Source organism: Cebus imitator, unplaced genomic scaffold (genome assembly GCF_001604975.1).
Source record: "Cebus imitator isolate Cc_AM_T3 unplaced genomic scaffold, Cebus_imitator-1.0 Scaffold51, whole genome shotgun sequence".
NCBI classification, from domain to species: Eukaryota; Metazoa; Chordata; class Mammalia; order Primates; family Cebidae; genus Cebus; species Cebus imitator.
The window spans coordinates 11124424-11147178 of record NW_016107366.1 but is presented as its reverse complement, the minus strand read 5'-3'; the positions used below and the strand labels follow the sequence as shown (position 1 = coordinate 11147178).

Genomic DNA, 22755 nt, shown 5'->3' with positions numbered 1-22755 from the left:
AAAGGGACTAGAAGGGAAAGGAATCGGATATTCTATCTAGGAAAAGGGGAGTGGTCGAAAGGACCCCTGAAACCCCTAATCTCCTCAGGTCCAACAAGGTCTTTCCTCTCGTCCAGCCCACCATTGCAGGCAGCCAGAGACGCCAACGCATGCCAACGTCGGGGCCCTGGACTTGCCCTCCATGGGCTACACGCTCATCTACTCCTGCCAGGAGGGCTTCTCCATCAAGGGTGGCTCTGAGCACCGCACCTGCAAGGCGGATGGCAGCTGGACAGGCAAGCCGCCCATCTGCCTGGGTGAGTGTGCGTGCTCGGGGAAGCTCTCCAGGGTGGGAGGCTGAAGGTGCCGGCTGAGCTAGAGCTGAAAGAGAGCAAAAAAAGAAGGAAGGAATCAGGTTTCCAGGAGCTGGATCCTGCTTCTGATTTTCTAAGGTTCTGAGTCTAGAAGACCAAACCAGGGCAGTTTAAAAAGGAACATACTCAACCCACCCCAGGGGTTGCCCCTTTCACCTGGGCTGAAACACTCACAGGATCACACTTCATCGTTGGGCAGGGGAAAGCGCTTTCTTCCACAAACTAGAATGACATATTACACATATTACACCTTTGATAAAACAGCACCAGCCTGTAGGTCCCTTGGAGTTACCAGTTTGTCCCAGACCTCCCTTCCCCTCTTCTTCATTCACTCGTTCTCTATTTATTGAGAGTTCGTGTGGCCCCACGTCTGCACTGGGCATGAGGGATTCAGAGGAGAAAGATACAACTCTGCCATGTGGAAGACAGACACGTTATCAGATTTTATATCTGGAGTACCTGGAGGAACATGGAGATGTGCCGAATGCTGTAGGAATAAGGAGGAAGGACACGGAAGTGGAGGAAAGGAGAAGTCAGGGAGGACTTCCTGGAGAAAGTGATGTCTGAGTCCAGTCTTGAGGGAAAGGATTAAGGATAAAGGATTAGTTCAGTGCTGGGATAGCATTAAACTCTCTGATAAGCGCTCACCTCACCAGATGCCAGGCACTGTGCTAAGCACTTTTTCAACTGATTTAATCCTCACAAGATCCTTTGAGGCTATTTAACATCTGAGGAAACTAGGGCACAGAGAAGTTATCGAATGTGCCCAAGGTCCCCAGCTGAGAAAGGTTAAGAGCTGAAGATCCATACCCTGACGGTCTAACTTTAGGATCTATGACTATTTTGGTATCCTGCCACTCAGAGGGAAGCCTTCAGGGTCAGAGCCTGTATCAGAGCTAGAACTTACTAACAGTGTTTTATTTTCATTGTATCACTTGTAAATTTCTTTTGTTTTCCACATACAGTAGTGATATAAAGTACATTTATTAAAGTACATTTATTAAGTTTTGTATGGTAGAATATACATAATATAAAATTTTAAGTGTACAATTCAGTGGCATCTGTTATAGTCATGATATTGCACAACCATTACCACTATCCATTTCCAGAATTTCTTCATCATCTCAAACAGAAACTCCATACCCATTAAACGATAACTGCCCATTTCCCTTTTCCCTTAGCCCACAGTAACTGCTATCATACTTTCTGCTTCTGTGAATTTGCCTATTCTAAGTACCTCATTTTAGTGGAATCATACAATATTTGGTCTTTTGTGTCTGGCTTATTTCCCTTAGCATAATGTTTTCAAGATTTATCCATGTCGCGACATCTGTAGGAATCTTTTTCCTTCTTATGCGTGAATCATATTGCATCATATGGACATCACTTGTTGTTTATCCATTCACCTGTTGATGGGTATTTAATTTGTTTCCACTTTTTGGCTATTACAAATAATGCTTCTGTGAACATGTATGTACATGTTTTTGTTTTAATATGTTTTCAGTTCATCTGGGTACATATCTAGGAGAACAGGAACTCTATGTGTAATATTTTGAGAATTGCCAAACAGTTTTCCAAAGTACCTGCACCATGTTATTCCCATCAGCAGTGTATCAAGGTCCAGTTTCTCGACATCCTTCCCAACGCTTGTCTGTCTTGTTTTAGTATGACCATCATCAGTGGGTGTAAAGTAGTATCTCATTGTGGTGTTTTTTATTGTTTGTTTGAATTTTTCATCCAATTATTTTTTGATTGACAAATAATTGTACATCTGTAGAGTATACAGCATGAAGTTTTGATATATGTATACATTGTGGAGTGGCTAAGTCATGTTAATTAAAATATCCATTAACCTTATATACTTGCCATTTTTTATAGTAAGAACACAAAATCTACTCTCAGTAATTTTCAAGTACACGGTATCGTTAATAACTATGGTCACCATGAGGTACAAGAGATCTTGAACTTATTCCCCATACAAATTCTGTACTCTTTGACCAACATCTTTCCAATTGCAACCATTCTACCTTCCACTTCTATTAATTAGTACAATTATTTTAGATTCCACAGGTAAGTGAGATTGTGCAGTATTTGTCTTTCTGTACCTGGCTTATTTCACTTAACATAATATCGTCCAGATTCATCCATGTTGTCACAAATGGTAGAATTTCTTTCTTTTTTAAGGCTGCATACTATTCCATTGTGTATATATTCCACATGTTCTTTATCCATTCATCCACTGATGGACACAGGTTGTTTCCATATCTTGGCTATTAGGAATAATGCCACAATAAACATGAGAGTGCAGATATCTCTCTGACTTACTGATTTCATTTCCTTTGGATATATACCCCATGATGATATTGCTGGATCGTATGGTAGTTCTATTTTTAATTTTTTGAGGAATCTTCTTGCTGTTTTCCATAATGGTTATAGTAAATAACCAGTATGGTTATAGTAAATTAAATTCCTACTAACAGTGTACAAGAGTTTCCTTTTCTGCACATCCTTACCAACACTTGTTATCCTTAATCTTATTTATAATAGTCATTCTAACAGGTACAAGGTGATATCTATTGTGGGTTTCACTTGCATTTCCTTGCTGGTTAGTGATGTTGAGCATTTTTTGTACACCTGTTGGCCATTTGTATGTCTTCTTTTGAGAAATGTCTATTTAGATCCTTTGCCTGTTTTTAAATCAGGTTATTTGTTTTCTTGCTATTAAGTTGTTTCAATTCCTTCTATATGTTCCTTAGATGTTCATCTCTTGCCAGATGTATGGTTTGTAAAAAACTTCACCTATTCCACAGGTTGCCTCTTCACTCTGTTGATTGTTTCCTTTGCTGTGCAGAAGCTTTTCAGTTTGATGTAATTCCATTTGTCTACTTTTGCTTTTGTTGTCCGCGTCATTGTGCAGAAATGATTTATATTTCCTTGGTGGCTAATGGTACTCAGAACCTTTTTATGTGTATATCTTCCTTAGAGAAATGTCTATTGAAATCCTTGTCCATTTTTTTACTGACTCATCTTTTTATTGTTGAGTTGAAAGGGTTCTTTATCTATCTAGAATACAAGGCCTTTATAGGGTACATGATTTGCAAATCTTTTCCCATTTCATGGGGTGTCTTTTCACTCTCTTGTTGGTGTTCTCTGAAGCACCAATGTTTTTAATTTTGATAAAATCCAACTTATCTATTTTGGGAGTTGCACATGCTTTTGCTTTCATAGCTAAGAAACTTTGACACATCCAAGGTCACAAAAAAGATTTATGCCTATGTTTTATTCTAAGAGTTTTATAGTTTTACCTCCTACATTTATGTCTTTGATCCCTCTTGAATTAATTTTTGTGATATTAGGTTAGAATCCAAATTCATTCTTTTGCATGTGGATAACCAGTTGTTCCAGCACCATTTTTGGCAAGACTATTCTTTCCCTATTGAATTGTCTTGACACTCCTGTCAAAAATCATTTGACCATAAATGTATGAGTTTGTATCTGGATTCTCTATTCTACTTTATTGATCTCTATGACTATCTTTATGCCATTACCACCCAGCCCTGATTACTGTAGCTTGTAGTAAGTTTTGAAATTGGCAAGTGTCCCAGTCTGGGTGACATAGGGTAACTATGTCTCTGCAAAAAATAAAATGAAAGAAATTAGCCAGAAGTGGTGGTGTATGCCTATAGTCTTAGCTACTCAGGAGACTGAGGTGAGAGGATCACTTGAGCCGAGGATTTGGAGGTCACAGTGAGCTATGATTACGCCACTGCACTCCAGCCTGATTAACAGGAAAAAAAGAAGTTGGGAAGTATCAATCCTCCAACTTTGTTCTTCTTTTTGAAGATTGCCTGTTGTTTTTACCTTTTGTTTCTATACAGATTTTAAGATTGGCTTGTCAATTTCTGCAAACTAGACAGCTGGGATTTTGACAGGAATTGCATTGAATCTGTAGATCAATTTGGGGAGTATTACCATCTGAACAATATTAAGGTTTCCAATCCATGAACATGTGATGTCTTTCCATTTATTTAGATAATTAATTTCTTTAGATGATGTATAATTTTCAGTACCCAAGTCTTGCATTTGTTTGGTTACATTTATTCTTAAATACTTTATTATCATAGATACTTTTATTTAAAAATATATGATGTTTTAAATGCAGCTGAATTCAACCCCTTACTGTATGATTTTGAGCAAAACCTTTCATTTCTCTGCCTCTCAACAAGTTTCCCTTCTGTAAAATTGGGACAATAATTTCTACTTTACAGTTTCGATAGCAGGAGTAAATGAATAAGTGCCTATCACAGTGCCTCACACATAAGATGTTTTCTCCTTCTTTGCTCCCTTCATCTTACAAAACCTAAGATAATAAAGCATTCTGTTCAGAAGTATAGTTTCATTGCGTCACTGCAGAAACTTTTTCCACAGCATTCCATATACCAGGCATAAGCTAACTTCCAGAGTTGAAGGAGGTTTGCTAAAGCTATTCTGCCCTCCAGGGCAGACAGTGGGGAGTCTTCCCTTAATGCAACAAAGCAGATTTTCTATTGTTTCTTTGAAAAGAAGAAAAGACATTAATATACTGACCATGACTTTCCTGTTCATAACCTCATTTATTCAGCATAGACCTGTGAGGTATGTTTCAGTTTTTTCCTTATTTCAAATCAGGAGGCAGAGACTCCGAGTTACTAATCAAGGTCACACAGTCATTAAGTGGCACTGCTGGGACCTGAACCTTGGCTATCTGGCTCAAGCCCAAAGCTTTGCCTTTGCTTTGCCTGTAAGGGCTTCTCAGTCATAAGCTCATCGTTCCAAGGGAGGAATGCACTCCTCTGCAGCCTCCACCAGGGCTCACGGAGTTCACTGTTGATGGGTAGAAGTTCCTCCTTCATGTGAAGCATCTGCAAGGAAAGCACAGTGAGGAAAGAACTTTTTAACCCTAAGTTTTCAATGAGGGCATTCGGGGAATCTGCGCACTTGGATGAGAAAATATACACCTTTATTTTCCTTTACTTTTTACTGAAATGTAGCATCTCCTTTAATTTTGAATGTAGACAACCACAGCACCAGTAGAAATTAAAGAGATTTTTGTATATATTGTAATTGCTACCAGTATCATGAAATATTGTTCAGGTTCCTGACTACTTCAAGATTATAGTTATTTCTAGACTCATTGCTAGATCCTGTTATTTAATGTAGTGATAAAGAATCACGTATACCACTATATCCTAATATCTTATCTGTTAATAACTGTAACTAATTAAATAGATGTCCCTTGTAATTATTTGTATTTGTTTATTCTGAGAGGGATCCATAGCATCATCAGACCATCAAAGAAGTTTACCTCCTGGTGAACTGCCTAAAAAATAAGTCCAAAGCGAGATCTCAAAGAAGCCATTGACCTAAGGTCAGACAGGTGGCCATTGTTTTTCCAACAGAGTGTAATGAGAAGCTGAGCCTGTTTTCTTCCACTCTTTTTCCCCAGCAGAGGTCCGGCCCAGTGGGAGACCCATCAACACTGCCCGGGAACCACCGCTCACCCAAGCCTTGAGTATGTATGGTCCAGATCATTGGCTCAAGAAACTGGTGTTACTTTTTTCACTGAGTTAGCCAGAAATACACACACAAGTTGCTGAGTGCTAGAGGAAGAGCATGAAAACTATCTATAGAGCTGGATGGACTTCCCTACCCACTTCCCCAGCCCAGGCAGGCTTCAGAAGAAAGTGAGCCTGAAGGAAGCAGAAACCTCACCTAGAAGAAAGAGCCTGCGCCTTCTAACTGGAAGCTCTGGAACTGCTGATTACTACAGCCTCTCCTGGCATAGGGCTGGCCAGTGTGTGGTCATACAAACACACTGACCCAGGTCATGCCCAGGGAGCTTCCTAGAAATGGTTACAGTTTAAGATAGGTCTAGGGTCTTTCCAAGTGTCGCATCCAGAACTGGACACAGAACTACAGATATGGCCTGACCAATGCCAAATTCTTAGAGACCATCACATCTTTTTTGAACCTTCTATTATTTACCACATTAGCATGTGCATTATACAGAAACAAGGCTAGATTTAGCATCAGAAACTCAATTTGACTACCATTTTGGTCACTGACCAGCTGTGTCCTTGGATAAATGAGCTTTGCCTCTTAAGCTTCAATTTCCCTTTCAGTAAAATAAAGATCATAATTATTGCCATAGAGAATTATTCCAAGAATAAATGACAATTTTAGTAGCTATCACTGATTAGGTGCTTTTACACATGCAACATCATGTAACATATAATTTACAACATTAGATCATTTAATCCCTACAATAACCCTGATAAGGTAGGTGGGATGGCCACCATTTATAGAAACACAGGCATAACCTATACAGGGAGAAAGTTAAGGCTTTTACACATGATCAAACAACTGACAAGTGACAGAGCTAAGATTAGACTCTGGGACTGTCTGACTTCATTTGTCCATGTTCTGATTCACCATGCTATACTGACATGTCAGTTTTCTCTCTCTTCTCCCCTCTTCCCTTTCTCCATCTTTTAAATACCTTTTCTTTTTTTCTCTTTCCTTCTTCCTCCTTCTCTCACTCCTTTCTAGTTCCTTCTCTATACCTTTTTAAAATATTTTAATTTTAACTGACAAATAATAAATACATATATTTATAGGGTACAATGTGCTGTTATTCTATATGTATGCATTATGGAAAAAGTAAATCAAGCTAATTAACATACCCATTATCTCACCTAGGTGAGAACATTTAGAATCTACGCTTTCAGCCAGGTGCAGTGGCTCATGCCTGTAATCCCAGCACTTTGTGAGGCCAAGGTCGGCAGATCACCTGAGGTCAGGAGTTTGAGACCAGCCTGACCAACATGGTGAAAACCCATCTCTACTAAAAGTACAAAATTAGCCAGGCGTGGTGGCACATGCCTGTAATCCCAGCTGCTTGGGAGGCTGAGACAGAAGAATTGCTTGAACCTGGGAGGCGGAGATTGCAGTGAGTCTAGATTGCACCATTGCACTCCAGCCTGGGCAACAAGAGCAAAACTCTATCTTAAAAAAAAAAAGAAAGAAAGAAAAGAAAAAAACATTCTTTCAGCAATTTTGAAATATATAATACATTCTTATTAACTATAGTCACCATACTGTGCAGTAGATCACCAAAACTTATACCTCCAGTCTAACGGAAACTTTGTACCCTTTGACCATCTCCCTGTCACCCTCCACTCTGCCCCAAGCTCTGTAACCATCATTCTACTCTCTACTCCAATGAGTTCAACTTTTTTAGGTTCCATATGTAAGTGAGATCATATATTTGTCCTTGTGTGCCTGGCCATTCCACTTAACGTAATGTCCTCCAGTTCATACATGTTGCCATGAGTGAAAGAATATCCTTCTTTTTAAAAGCTGTATAGTACTCTATAGTGTATATATATAATGTATTATATATAATATATATTACATATATAATTACATACATATTATATAATTACATACATATTATATAATTATATATAATTACATATATATTATATAATTATATATAATTACATATATATTATATAATTATATATAATTACATATATATTATATAATTATATATAATTACATATATATTATATAATTATATATAATTATATAATTATATATAATTATAATTATATATATTATATATATACACTTTGGAATATGTTATATATTACATACACACACACACACAAACACACACACACACACACACACACACACACACCCTTTTCTTTGTTCATTCATTCATGGACACTTAGGTTGTTTCCCCATCTTGGCCACTGTGAATGATGCTTCAGTGAACATGGGAGTGGATATTTATTTCAGTTCCCTCCACCCATCCACTCTGAGACACAAAAGGAGAAGAGGCCAGAGCATTCTACCACCCTCTCCACATGTTAGACACTGAGAAAAGGAAACAGACCCAGGGAGTGAGGTGGGATCAGTCATCAGGTCGCCCAATTCTAGCAGCACACACAAAGTCCCTCTCACATCTGTTTCTCAATTCCTTTAGTTCCTGGGGACGTTTTTGCCAAGAATTCCCTGTGGAAAGGGGCCTATGAATACCAGGGGAAGAAGCAGCCAGCCATGCTCAGAGTGACTGGCTTCCAAGTTGCCAACAGCAAGGTCAATGCCACCATGATTGACCACAGCGGCGTGGAGCTACACTTGGCTGGTAAGGAGGCCCGTCTGTGGAAGCTGGGAGGATGGATGGGCACACACCCTTGGCAAGAATGAGCCTAATGGCATTGCATCCTGGTGTCATGCAAGACTCAGACTTGTCTGGTGGACAGGAAGGAGGAAGTGTCTATTCATCTTTACATGATAAAGCACCATGGACTAAAGGGGAATGTTTAAATGGCAAATATTAATAATTTGAATATATAAAAAAAGTCTTATAAACAAAGAGAAAAGACTGATATTCCTAAACTGAACCAAAAACAGGGACAGAGAGTTCCCAGGAGCCAAAGTACAATCGGTCATCAAAAAAAAAGAAAAAAGAGTTTTCAGCAATCATCAAAAAAAAGTAAACACAAAATATCATTTTCCACTTACGCCACCAACTCAGAGTGTTTTAAACGATAACACTTAGTGCAGGTTGGGTTCAGCCATGAAGGCCAAACTTTAAAATGGTACAGTTCTGCAAAACAATTTGATGATTTGTATCAAGATTCTTGAAAATGACTGGACCTATTAATTACATTTCTAACAATTTTTATCATAAGAAGTTGATGTGGAGGGAGTCAAACATTTATGAATAAAGGTTGTTCCCATTACAAGGCCATTTGTAGTATGTAGAAATTTTTCCTAAAATAGAGAAATGGGTATTTTAATTATAGTATATCTACTAATGAAATATTATGCCAGTGTTGAGGGAAATGCATTCATGATAATGCATTTAAAATATTACTCCAGTGTTTTAAAGGAAAAAATTTACATTCATAAGAAAGAAAACTGAAATTATTTATAGTAACATGTTATTACATTATTACAGTAACATGTTAACAATGGTTATTTCTTAGTGAGATCAGGAGAGATTATTTTTTCTTCATGCATCTCTGCATTTTCTAAAATTTTCCCAATTTTAATCTTTCTATAATCAGGAAAGTATCTTTCTAAGTATCTTAGAAAACAAGTATTTATTGAATAGTTGGATAGATAAATGAATGCATGAGTGAGTGAACATATGAATGCACAACCCCACATAAAATCATATCTATGAAATGATACGTGCACACACCTATGCAGCTGCAAGATGACATTTGTTCATTTAACATATGGTAATAGACACACTCACATGCCCCCGTGTCCATGCCCTCAAGAGCTCTTGCAACCATTGAACTATCTATGCATTAGTGGACAGATTAAAAGACACAAAATCATATTCTCACATATGCATGTATAAATAGAATCACAATCTCAACCCAGTAATCTAATTATGAACATACATATGCATATATTGATAATTGTTGTGTATAATCACATTCAGCCTACACAAACCCACGCTCAACACTACACTTACAACTGAAAGGTATGTGGGGAATGTTTATGTCAACATCTACATATGACAGTTCCACCCAGAAACTTATACTGACAAACCCACAAATTTGGTTTTGAAATTTTCCCACATCTTTCATGTGTAACCCCTGAACTTTATTTCCCAGGAACTTACAAGAAAGAAGATTTTCATCTCTTACTCCAGGTGTACCAGATTACAGGGCCTGTGGAGATCTTTGTGAATAAGTTCAAAGATGATCACTGGGCTTTAGATGGCCATGTAAGTTCAGCAAATGCACCTCCTCCCCTGATTCCCGGATCACTGGCAAGGAAAAGGAAGACAAAAGGATGTGCAAACTCCTGGGATCAACCTGGAAACTTGGGAGGAGGTTTTCTGTGGGGCCCTGCCTGGGAGCAGCAAGAGGGTCCTCATCTGCTAAAACAGGCAAAGGAAAAGATGTTAAAAGCCAGAAGACTCAGAGTCCAGAGGTTCACCACATTCAAGAGCCTTGGAGTAAGGCCAGGCATGATGGCTCATGCCTGTAATCCCAGCACTTTGGGAGGCCGAGGCAGGTGGATCATGAGGTCAAGAGATCAAGACCACCCTGGCCAACATGGTGAAACCCCGTCTCTACTAAACATACAAAAATTAGCTGGGCATGATGACGTGTACCTGTAGTCCCAGGCTAGGGCAGGAGAATCACTTAAACCCAGGATGCAGAGGTTGCAGTGAGCTGAGGTCATGCCACTGCACTCCAGCCTGGCGACAGAGCAAGACTCTGTCTCGGAAAAAAAAAAAAAAAGAGAGAGAGTTGGAGTAAGTTCTGTTGTTTGAACAGAAAGCAAGGGGTAGAGGTCAGGGGCAGAGGGAATTCAGGCTAGTTGAAGGTATTGATGTGGAAGGTGGGAGCTGGAAGAAGGCAGTGAGTCTCACGTGACTACCTCGAACTTCTGCTCACACTTGAGGATGCAGATTGTGAGTGATTTAGCACAGCTTGAGAGACCAGGACATGGCAGAGGCATAGGGCTTTCTTACATTCACCTATGGAAAAGACATTCTATTCTAAGGCTTTCTTGAGGTGGAAGCTGTGTCTCCGGTGACACTTCTCTGGCCACACCTTCCCATTTCACACATAGGGAAGTTGAGCATAGCGTCCCTGACTACATCCTCACTTCTCTGTCTTGGATTGCTGGAGCTAGAAGAGAAAGGGTAGAATAAAGCAAGAGGTTATGGTAGACCAGAGTAACAGAGAGCTAGGGAGAAACAGTGCATTCTCATGGACAGGACCAGCTGGTGGAGGACTGTGGCATAGTTGACTTTGCTTTATAAACACATCAGGAGGACCAAGTGGCTTCTCCAGGGGCTGGCACGTACAGGTAGTTCCTTGGTAGGCCCAAGGATATCTACAGGTCCCCTTGGTAATCCAAGTATGGGCCAGCTTCAATCATCGTGGCCCAAAACCTGTGCAGAAACAAGAGGCTCTACCATCCAGGAGGGTCAAAGTTGGGACATGGAGCTTGGAGTGCAGGCCAGGGGAAGATGGGAATGGGGCTCCATAAGGCCAGGAATAGCCAGAGCCACTGCCTAAGATGACAGCCAACCATGGAGCCTTATGATAGCCAGTGAGGTATGTTTGGGGGGACAGCTGGAGAGGGCAGACAGAGGCTGCTCCTAGCAGTGGAGCGTAGGTTGGGAGTAGCCAGGAGCGCAGGCATCCTCACAGCACGCCCTCAGTTGCTGTGGCCCCAGGCTGCACATGTGAGCATTTGCATCTGTCACATGAGCATCAGTGGCAGGAGCTATGTCCCCAGCTACACCTCCTAAAAAATTAATAGCTCTTAGAACTGTGATGAACTCTCCAGCGTACCTTTAATCTGTGAGGGACATTTTCACCAAGGCTCTGTGTGTTCCAAAGTGCTCCAAAAGCCAGTTTTTCATCACAGTACTAACAGCTACCAAGCATCTAAGGCCTTTAAATTAAGTGTTCTGGCGTGTTTTATCTTCATTAGCTCATTTAATCCTTATAGCCACTCTATGACACAGGTACTGGTAATAGTGCCTCAGTTTCTCATGTGCACTATGACACGGGTACTGTTAATAGTAGAACAGTACGCTTTGACCAGCAGAAAATAAAATCTTCCTCCTACCTCATTCATGTAGCTGGTGCCCCTGCCCCACCCCGGGCTCCCCGGTCACACCCACCCTTGCCTGGGTGTGGGCAGAGAACAAACCCTGTGTGTCGGTGCAGCAAGTCAGTGGGTGACTCAGACCTGCTGTGCAGCATGTGCAATGAGAGAGGAGTTCTAGATACTTTCAGCGCCACCCACCTGCTCTCTGTGCTCTCTACCATCACAGGTCTCATCAGAGTCCTCCGGAGGCACCTTCATCTACCAAGGCTCCGTCAAGGGCCAAGGCTTTGGGCAGTTCGGCTTTCAAAGACTGGGTAACTAGCGCTTGTCCCTGGGAAGTGTGGGCTCAGGTGTGTGGGAGAAAAACTGTGTGTGCCATGGTCAGGCAGAGGACTAGGGAAGTTGAGGCAGGAGTGCTTGGCCTCTTTTGGATAAGGGACACCTTTCGAGAGTCTGACAAAAGCTATGGAATACCTCTCCAAAAGCAAACACTCATGCCTAACACACTCAACCTGTGACGAACAGTTTCCTGCTCAGACCTGGAGGGGAGAGCCCCCAGCTCCAGGGACATTGGGTCTTAGATACAGCCACCAGCCACACCCTCTGGTCAGCCCTTGGGTGTCACCCCTGCCTCAATGAACAACATCATGGAGTGTCTTAGGGCTCTCAGGATGCCTTTGCTGTGATGTCGTTTCTACCCTAGCCCAGCCCTAGAAGTCTGGTTTTATGGCCATTTTACAGATGAGAAAACTGAGCATCAAGACGGCCTCCCTCCCTGGTCCTTTCCTGGCCTATTTACCTAGCATGCTTCCTGTCATCCACGTCAAATGTCCACACCTTGGAGATTGGCCCTGGCTCAGAGCCTCCCGGTGCCCAGCCCTGGACTCTGGTTGAGGGAGGGGCTCTGGTTTCTCAGAAGCAGGGGATGGGGAAACAGGAGGCAGTTGTGGGTACCTGAGAGCCTCTCTGTACCCTGGGCACTGATACCTCCTGTCCCCAGGGCTCCTGCCTGCCAAGGCAGTTCACTGCATGTCCTCCGGCTCTGAGCTCCGGAAAGGTTCTCTGGACTGAGCCTTAGTCTGCCTCTGCCTTTCCCACCCACACTGCTCCTCCCCCGGATTTGTCCCAGCTCTGCCCTCATGAGCTGCATGGACTAGGATGGTCTTCCACACAGCACCCTTCACCTACTTCAAGACAGCCAGGCGTGATGGAAAGACCTTAGAAAATCACAGCTTTTGTTCTGGCTCCACAGCAGATACCCTGTGCCCTCTCAGAGCCGCAGCCCCTCAGTTAGCGGGGTGCCTAACAGGGGCCCCAGTGTCTGCTTGTGTTCTTCTGAGCCCTCCCAGGCTCCGGGAGGAGGGCGAGGAAGGAGGAGAGGCAGGCTTCCAGAAGGAGATGCTTCAGCTTCAACCAGAACAGTTCTGCCTTCATCTGTCTTATAATTTGGTGTCCCTGTAAGATTTTATCTGATAAAAGGCTTCTACAGCTAAAAGAACTTAGAGACTTCTAAAGGGCTGCACCCTTGTAAGAGTTTCTGTTGAGCCATGGCTTTAGGCTCCTGCGTGGATGGCTGTCTGGGAGCCATCTGAGCGGCCAAGGCAGATGCGTGCAGGTCCCTTCCCCCGGGTACTGAGTGCACACGTGGAGGCAGGCGGGTGGCCCTGGCACATCTGCCACCCCTGCCGAGCAGGAGTGAGGAACACCCTGAGTGGCAGCCCTGCTTCCCAGGAGTGCATAGTAGGGGAGGGCAGCCGACAGGGCCTCAGACTGTGTTTCTGTGACTTGATTTTTCTGCTTTGCAACTTTACAGACCTCAGGCTGCTGGAGTCAGACCCCGAGTCCATTGGCCGCCACTTTGCTTCCAACAGCAGCTCAGTGGCAGCCGCAATCCTGGTGCCTTTCATTGCCCTCATCATTGCGGGCTTCGTGCTCTATCTCTACAAGCACAGGTACCACACGGGAAGGCAGCAGGGCGGGCATCAGGCGGCCTCCCTCTCTCCCTCCAGAGCCCCCACCACCAGACCCCTAAGCCTCTCTGTGTCGCTCTTTTCATGCTGTGGTCACTTTGTCCCTTATCACCAGGAGAAGACCCAAAGTTCCTTTCAATGGCTATGCTGGCCACGAGAACACCAATGTTCGGGCCACGTTTGAGAACCCAATGTACGACCGCAACATCCAGCCCACAGACATCATGGCCAGCGAGGCGGAGTTCACAGTCAGCACAGTGTGCACAGCAGTATAGCCACCCAGCCCGGCTGCCACCACTGCCACCGAGAGCCCCACCTCCAGCAGCCGGTGAGCAGGGGTGTGGGAGGCAGACAGGCCTTGATAGGCACAGACAGGGACCTGTGCATGCCAGGGGCTCCACCCAACAGAGTTGCACATGCCACACAGATACAGACAGGAACCTGTGTGTGCCTAGGGGCTCTACCCAATGGAGTCACACATGCCACACAGACACAGACAGGGACCTGTGCATGCCAGGGGCTCCACGCAACAGAGTCGCACACGCCACACAGATACAGACAGGGACCTGTGTGTGCCCAGGGGCTCCACCCAACGGAGTCACACATGCCACACAGATACGGACAGGGACCTGTGCATGCCAGGGGCTCCACCCAATGGAGCCACACATGCCACACAGATACAGACAGGGACCTGTGTGTGCCTAGGGGCTCCACCCAACGGAGTCACACATGCCACACAGACACAGACAGGGACCTGTGAGTGCCAGGGGCTCCACCCAACAGAGTCACTCATGCCACCACAGTCACACCAGTAAGAGGAGAGCTGTTCACCAAGCATCACTGTGTATCAGGCACTGAACCAGGCCCTTCATGGATCTCACATATTGAATCCCTGCACCCCCTGTGAAGTAGAGGCTACTAGGAGCCTCATTACAGATGAGAAAACTGAGGTGCATAGAAATCAACTTGAGCAAGATCACACAGCTCAGAAGGTATGGGGTCGGAATCCAATCCCAGGCTGGCTCCAGAAACTGTGCTCTTCACCCCTGGGCTTGGCAGAACATCAGCATGTATCAGTCTGTTTTTCTCCAGAGAAATGGAACCAACTGGATATATATATCCTCTGGGTCAAGGCCAAGCCCTGGAGACCTATACAGAGATGCACATGTATGTGTGTATATTGGTATATTGTGTATATATACATGCATACACTATAAATGTAATACATATACCTATACATCTCTATATCAAGATATACCCACACCTATCCATCTATACATAGATATGCAACTGCGTAGAGCTGTATGTATACATACATATGCATACATTATATAGAGAGAGAACTATAAATATATATTTTAAAAGAGAGATTCTTCTAAGGAATTGGCTGGCAAGGTAGAAATCTACTAGGCAGGCCAGCAGGCTAGAAATTCCAGCAGGAGCTGATGCTGTCATCTTGAGTCCAAAGGCAGTCAGAGACAGCCTCCTCTTTGGAACACCTCAGGCTTTCTCTTAAGGCCTTCAGCTGATTGAATGAGGCCCACACACATCATGGAGACTCAATGTCTACTGATTTCAATGTTAATCATATCTAAAAAGATACCTTCACAGCAATATCCAGAATGTTTGACCTGTCAACTGAGCACGATAGCCTGGGCAAGTTGACTAATAAAATTCCCCATCACACAGAACACAAGAGAGGGGAGGAGCCCCCCAAGATATGGACAGAGGGGCAGACACACCCACAAGTGTACACAGTCACACACATACACACACACACATGCATGCATGCATCTGACAGGCCCACTGGGAAGGAACTAATGAACCTGAAAGGCACTGCCTCTTCCTCACTGTGTCCTCCCTCAATGACACCCTCACCTCTGGGACCTGGGACCCTGCAGGAGTTGCCCCAACAGGGTGTCCAAGCTGCACCCATCTGAGAACTGTCTTCTCCCACACATCCCGCTTTCTAGGGACAGCCAGGCGCCCTCTCTCAGGTCCTGGGCCGAAGGGCTCTGGGGAGAAGAGTCACAGAGCCAGCCAGGAAGGGATTCCCAGTGAGGGCCGTGGAAAATCCACTAAGCGGGCCATCAGCCACACCCAGGGCTAGTGTCACACTCCTGCCGCACGCTCCTGCGCATGGCAGCTCATGTGGTGGATACTCCCAGCCACACACAAATGTCAGTGCACCCAGGAAACAGGTTTGTATGAGGGGACCTTCGAGGGCCACCAATGGGGACAGTGGGGACGGTTCCTGCCAAGGGGGTTACAAGACCAGCGGAGGTCATTATTGCTGCCTGGCCCCTGACATGCTTTACTCCCTTTCCACTCACACATCCAGGAGGATTTCACAGCTTCTGCCTGAGTCCCAGATGGTGAGCAAGTCAGGGACGCAGCAGATGCAGCTCCTGAATACAAATGATTTATGGGAAGAGCTTTTCCCCACCTTTTTAAATGTCCCCAAAACATTTAAGTAAAGGTTCCCCCTTATTCCAGTGGGATTGTTTTAGCATGCCAAAATTACTCCTCAAGCTTCATTTTTATGCCCAATCTTTACTTTTTCCTACCTTTTTCCTGCTCAGAACTCTTATCAATAGAAGGCAAAAGAGGGGAAAAAAATCCCCTCTGATGTAAATTGGGGCTTGGAGGTGATCAGTGATGAATCTGATTCACTGCACAAATTATCGAACCGTATAAGAAAGAAACAAGGATGCCCCTGACCTCCACATACTGGCTCTCGCTCCACACCTGGGCTCTGCTGGGTTCCAGGTGCTGGTGTGCGCCATGCTGTCACCTCCGGGTTGGCTGGGGTTGGTGGCTCCATGTCTGGGCAGCCCTCAGCATTGGCCCCTTGCCAGCAGGCTCTGAACCCACTGCCCAGCCCACAGGTCTCCAAGAGGGCCCCTCTGACCACTTCTGCCCACAGCTGGAGCATAAAGAAAGCAAAAGGCACCCTGAACAGACACACACACATTTCACATGAGTGGCTAGATGGTAATTTTTTAAAAACAATGCTACGGAGAAAAGCTGAAATTAAAATGAACACCCTCCTAGGGAGGCAACAAGACCTGTGCAGTCAGCAAGTCAGGGGGTGGGGGAACAGGGCTGAGTGATGATGTTTGTGGACCCCTTCCTCCACTAAAAAAAAGTATTAGAAATGAGATTTCACAACTGTGTCATCACAAAAGTGAATATAAGCCAGTCTAGACTCAGTATTACAGATCCATTATTATTCTACTCATTTTTTTATATGATTTTGGAAAAAAGTAAAATTAGAGCATTTTCCTGGGCTCCTAAAAGTATGGTGGCCCCCAAGCATTGGGCCTCCAGGTCTATGACGAAGTTGGCCCTGGAATGGAAAAGGACAGAAAAACACATGTTCTGCTGCACGTATTTTCTGCCTACACCGCACCCCCCACCTTGGAAGATTAAACATCAAAGTGAAGATGGGGTGATTAGTCTTTTTCCCACTTGTTCCTTCTTTGCTTTGCCTTTTTGCCTTTGCCTCCTCTGCTCCCCCCTTCCGATCCCCCTGCCTCTTTTTCCTTTGCAAACTCAAGTGTGATCTATTTGTTCTCAGTTCCCCAGGGGGCAGGAAGTAGGCTCCCCTGAGCACAGTGCCCAGTGCCCATCTTCGTTGTCTCTCTGCCTTTGTCTGCTACTGCTGGGACTCGGGCCCTCGCCCTGCCACTATCTACACCCGTCACCCTGGAGAGGACTCCCGCCGTGCTCTGAAAAGGAGGCAGGAAAGGAAAAGGGGCTGAAGACGGAGGAAGAAAGTTTATGGATTTAAAATAGCAAAGCAACTTGTGGATGTGTGTGAGTGTGGGCCTGAGCACACATACCTCTCCTTCATTCACGTCCTATGGAAGAGACCATAAAAGCTTCAAAAGCAGAAATGCACATGAAGGATGCTTCATGCCCTATTCCCCACACACAGAAAAGAGATGAAGAGGGGGCGGTATGGTCAGCTTTCAAACCAATATGCCCCCCGCCCATCCCAGGTGTGAGGACATGGTGACTCGGTGACTGTAACAGCAGGACGCATCCCATGGTGTGGTCAGTGTGCAAAAACCAGCCATCTGCTGATGGACGGCCCCATCTGCACAGCAGCAGCAGCAAGGATTACCCCAGAGGCAGGAAAAAAGTCTTTGGAAATAGATTGAAAATCAGTTTCTTTATTTTTTCAAACACAATTTTATTGAGTTCTAAACCCAATGGTTTAAAAAGTTGTTTGGGTCCTGGGCAGCACTGGGAATGAAGGGAGAGCCAGGGAGGATAGGGCAGGAGTCTAGCCAGGAGCCCAAAGTCAAGTCTGGCTGTCAACTGACAAAGAGAAGAGAAGACAAGTCTGTGGTCCAGAGAGGACACCAGGTCTGGAGGCAGCAGTGGGGGCCCTGAAAGGACAGGGCAGCAAGTCTGCCCGGGTACCCAGAAAACAATGGCTGTCGTGTGCTAGGGTTATTCTCTGTGCTTGACACTTTACCTATAGTATTTCTAGTCTGCACAGTAACACCAAAATGTAGGCTTTATTATTCCCCTTTGACAGATGAGAAAATAGAAGCCTGGAAAGGTAAAGACATGTGGGGCACAGAGTTAGAAAATGTGGAGTCAGAATGCAAACCCAGATCAGTTTGCCCCAAAGTCCGCTACACCAGCTGCCAGAAACCCCGGTCTAGAAGGGGCAGCCAAGAAGGGAGGAGCTGGTGAATCTCTACAGTAGCACTGCGGCCACGTCTGGGAAGCCAGGCAAGACACCTATGTGTCCTATCTGGGTTCTGCTCTCTCCACATAGGCAGCCTTGGGGGAAGGACTCAGCTCCCCAGGCCTCCTGCGGTTGATGCTGGCTCCTTGGCTCCCAGCAGCCGCTGACCATAGCCAGCAAAAGACCTGGCAGGTCCTGAATAAAAACAACAGGGTGGCTGAAAGTCACACTCTCTCCAGCTCCTCGCAAGTGGGTTTGATTTATTTTGACAGCTCTATTATGCTTGGGTCATTCATGAATTCCATGAGTATTGTTGGGGAGTTCATGAGTTTAAGAATCAAAGTATGGCATTTAGAGCCACTTTTTCTGTCCTCGGGAAGGCCCCCAAGGGCTTAAGCCCCTGTACATGGATGACATGCTGGCTTCAGAGGTTCATATCACAATTGAAAGAACAAATAGAAATATGCAGGAGCAGAGATGCAGTGACACCTGGTTCTTAACCAAATTCTAGGTTGGAACAATTAGAACATCTGACTGATATTAGGATTGGCCAGAGTAAAGTGAGAGGCGTCCATGTCCAGCAGACACAATGGAGGCTGACAGAGGCAGGAGCCCACCCCTGGCCGCACCACCTCTGGGACACGGCACCCCTGGGCTTGGCGGGAGAAGGCCAATCCAGACACACATGCTCATCTCTTTGCTTGGCTGGAAACAAGTGCAGGAAGCTCCCCTCCCGACTTCGTAAGCTCCCTTCCCGCTTCTTATGATCCTCTCCTTTGGTCCCTTCCCCCTTTTTATGCCCCTCTCAGACCACCCAGTGGATGCCTATTCCTGCCTCCCACCCCTCCCCTGCATCTCCTTGTAAAGTCCCATGAGATGCCCGAGGAGCACCTGCTGGTGGGGCACCCAGCACTCTGCTGGTCATCACCCTCTGCACCCCTGGCACTTCTCTCCACCTCCAGAGGCTTGGAAGGGAACAGGGTAGATAAGGCCCTTCACCCACCATCTATGCCATACACCCACCACCGCCATCCCATGAGGGAAAAAAAAAAAAAAGTAAAACAAAAACAACAAAAAAATCTTTTGTACAGAGATATATTTTTATTATACAAAGTTTGTACAGTACCAAAAAAAGAAAGAAAAAAAGGTGTAAATTTTTTTTCATTATTGTAGGTAAACAGTAGTGGAAGCCTTTTTTGTAAATGTAATAAAATGTATAAATATGGTTTTCAGAAAACATCAAGTGCTGTAAATATGTAATCTACACCCCTTCTTGGCTTGTCTGCAGTATATACATTTAATTTATCTGTCTCTGTATATGAGGCTTCCCCCTGGGGTCCTGCATTATGGTACTTTCCTGAATTTGAAAGCAATTTTAAATTTTTTGAATTCAAATAAAATATAAATTTTTGCATTGGTTTTCTTACATTTTTATGGCCTCTTTCATGACTAGGGACAAGTGTTTGTTGGGGAAGGGGAGGAAAGACGTATTTTAGCCTAAAATCCAAGGGTGGAAATGTGGGAGTCCCTTTCTTAACTGCATGGTGTTGCCACTGTACATGTTGGAAACTCCTAGCAAAAATGATAGTGGATATCGCACATGCAAAGTTAACTCAAAATGGATCAAAGACCTACACATAAGATCTACAATGATAAAATGCTTACAAGGGAACGTAGTTGGAAAGCTCCATGACATTAGATTTGGCAGTGATCTCCTGCATATGACATCAAAAGTATATAGGCAACAAAAGAAAAAACAAATAAATTGGACTACATCAAAATTCACAACTTCCGTATATCAAAAGATACAGTCAACGTGGTGAAAAGGCAAGCTATGGAATAGAAGAAAATATTTGCACATCATATATCTGATAAGGGGTTAATATTGAGACTCTACAAAGAACTCTTATGAAAGACTTGACAGTCATTTCTTCAAAGAAAATATACAAATGACCAATAAGGACATGAAAAAATGCTCAACATTACTAATCATTAGGGAGATAATCAGAGCCACAATGAGATGCCACCTCACACCCATTGGAATGACTACTATCAAAAAACAATAATAAGTGTTGGTGAGGATGTGGAGAAATGGGAACGCTTGTGCTCCATTGGTGGGAATGTAAAATGGTGCACCCACTGTGGAAAACGGTATGGTGATTCCTCAAAACATCAAAAATAGAATTAACATATTCTCCAGCAGTTCCACTTCTGTGTATATACCCAAAAGAGTTGCAAGCAGGGTCACAAAAAGATATGTTAATAGCATTTATTCACAAGTGCCAAAAAGCAGAAGGGACCCAATGTCCATTAACAGATGAATGGATAAACAAAATGTGGTACCTATGTACAATGAGATATTATTCACCCTTAAAAAAGAGGAAACTCTGACCCATGCTGCAACACGGATGAACCTTGAGGGTATTATGCTAAGTGAAATAAGCCAGTCACAAAAAAACAGATACTATGTGATTCTATTTATACAAGCTACCTAGAGTCACCAAATTCAAACAGAAAGTAGAATGGTGGTGACCAGGGACTAGGGGGAGGAAGGGATGGGCAGTTACTGTTTAATTAGCATCGAGTTTCAGTTTTATAAGATGAAAAGTTTCTGGAGCCCTGGAAGCCGTACCCATTCCACTACTTTCAGCACAAAGAGCTCAATTGACACCAGGTATGACTTGTCAGCCTCTACATTCTCTCCTGATGAAAGAGTTTTTCAAGTTGAATGTGCAATGAAGGCTGTGGAAAATAGTAGTACAGCCACTGGATTCAGGCGCAAAGATGGTGGTATCTTTGGGATAGAAAAGGGAGCCTTCCTAGACTTTATGAAGAAGGATCCAATGAAAGACTGTTTAGTATGGATTGTCATGTTGGAATGGTGGTAGCAGGTTTGTTGGTAGATGGTCCTTCTTTGGCAGATGTAGGAAGAGAAGAAGCTTCCAACTTTTGATCTAGCTTTGGCTATAACATTCCATGAAAACATCTTGCAGACACAGTTGCCATGCATATACACTCGGCCGTGATGTTAGACCTTTTGGCTATAGTTTTACAGTAGCATCTTACAGTGTGAATGACAGGGCACAATTCTGCAAGATGTTTCATATGGTTATTGGGGCCGTGCCCTTGGCAAAGCCAGGCAAGGTGCAAGGACAGAAAATAGAAAAGCTTCAGGTGAAAGAAATGACCTGCCATGTTAGTGTTAAGAAGTTGCAAAAATATTTACATAGTACATGATGAAGTTAAGAATAAATCTTTTATATCAGAACTCAGCAGGGTTGGTGAGTTAACAAAGGAAGACATGAAATTATTCCAAAACATGTAAGGGAAGAAGAAGAGAAACATGTGGAGGAATCTTTGAAGGAAGAATATGAATTACATGATGACAATAGGTAACATTTACTCCAGTGTCTATTCTATTTTAAATTTCTACTGCAGTCCCAGGTAACATTTAGCCCTGTGGATTATACATACTCACTAACCAATTTTTATTAAATTTTTGTATTGTGAAAAGGGAGAAGAAAGTTCTGGAGATTGGTTGCATAAGTATGTGAATATACTTAATGTACTTAATGCCACTTAACAATGGTGAAGGTGATAAATTTTATGTTAGTATATTTTATCACAGTAAATTTTTTTTTTTAATTTATAGTGGGGCCACATCAGCTCAGACCAAGAACCTGAAACCAAGAAATTGTTCCCTTCGGGGTTGGAGTTTGGCCTGGACTGAGGAGCTCAGGATCTGAGAACCGCAGTCTAAGCGCAGGTGGGCTTAGGCAGTAGAAACTCCACAGCAAAGAAAGGCCAAATCGAGGAGGGTCATCCAGGCAAGATGGTCATGAGAGGAGTGGTGAGGAAGAAGAGGAAAGAAGTGGCAAGAGCTAGGAGCCTATGCCTCCTTAAATTACTATGCATTTGTTAGCAATCATTAAATTCATCCAGACTACCTTCAGTTTCCTGACTCCCACTACCCTTCAATTCTGCACTAAACCTCAACTCCAGCTGTCCCCCTTGTCACCTCAATAACCTGATTTAGGCCAACCTCCCAGTGTTTTGTTTTTATTTTTTGGGTTTGTTTGGT

The 22755-nt window shown here is 43.8% G+C and overlaps 1 protein-coding gene and 1 pseudogene across 2 annotated transcripts in view; both read left to right on the top strand.

Moving 5' to 3' along the window:
* Nucleotides 1–20102, top strand: part of CSMD2 (CUB and Sushi multiple domains 2) — a 616956-nt gene extending 596854 nt beyond the window's left edge. Inside the window, exons 64-71 of one of the 2 annotated variants that reach the window (XM_017527996.2) lie at nt 117–296; nt 5842–5904; nt 8386–8547; nt 10037–10149; nt 12226–12313; nt 13813–13951; nt 14085–14297; nt 17550–20102. In XM_017527996.2, coding sequence (XP_017383485.1) covers nt 117–296; nt 5842–5904; nt 8386–8547; nt 10037–10149; nt 12226–12313; nt 13813–13951; nt 14085–14244 — 905 coding nt within the window. In that variant the 3' untranslated portion in view covers nt 14245–14297; nt 17550–20102. Of the gene's footprint in view, nt 1–116; nt 297–5838; nt 5905–8385; nt 8548–10036; nt 10150–12225; nt 12314–13812; nt 13952–14084; nt 14298–17549 lie in introns of both variants that reach the window. The other variant, XM_017527992.2, reaches the window with a different exon arrangement.
* A 1172-nt stretch (nt 20103–21274) lies between these two features.
* Nucleotides 21275–22133, top strand: LOC108303981 (annotated as a pseudogene).
* The last annotated feature ends 622 nt before the right edge of the window (nt 22134–22755 follow it).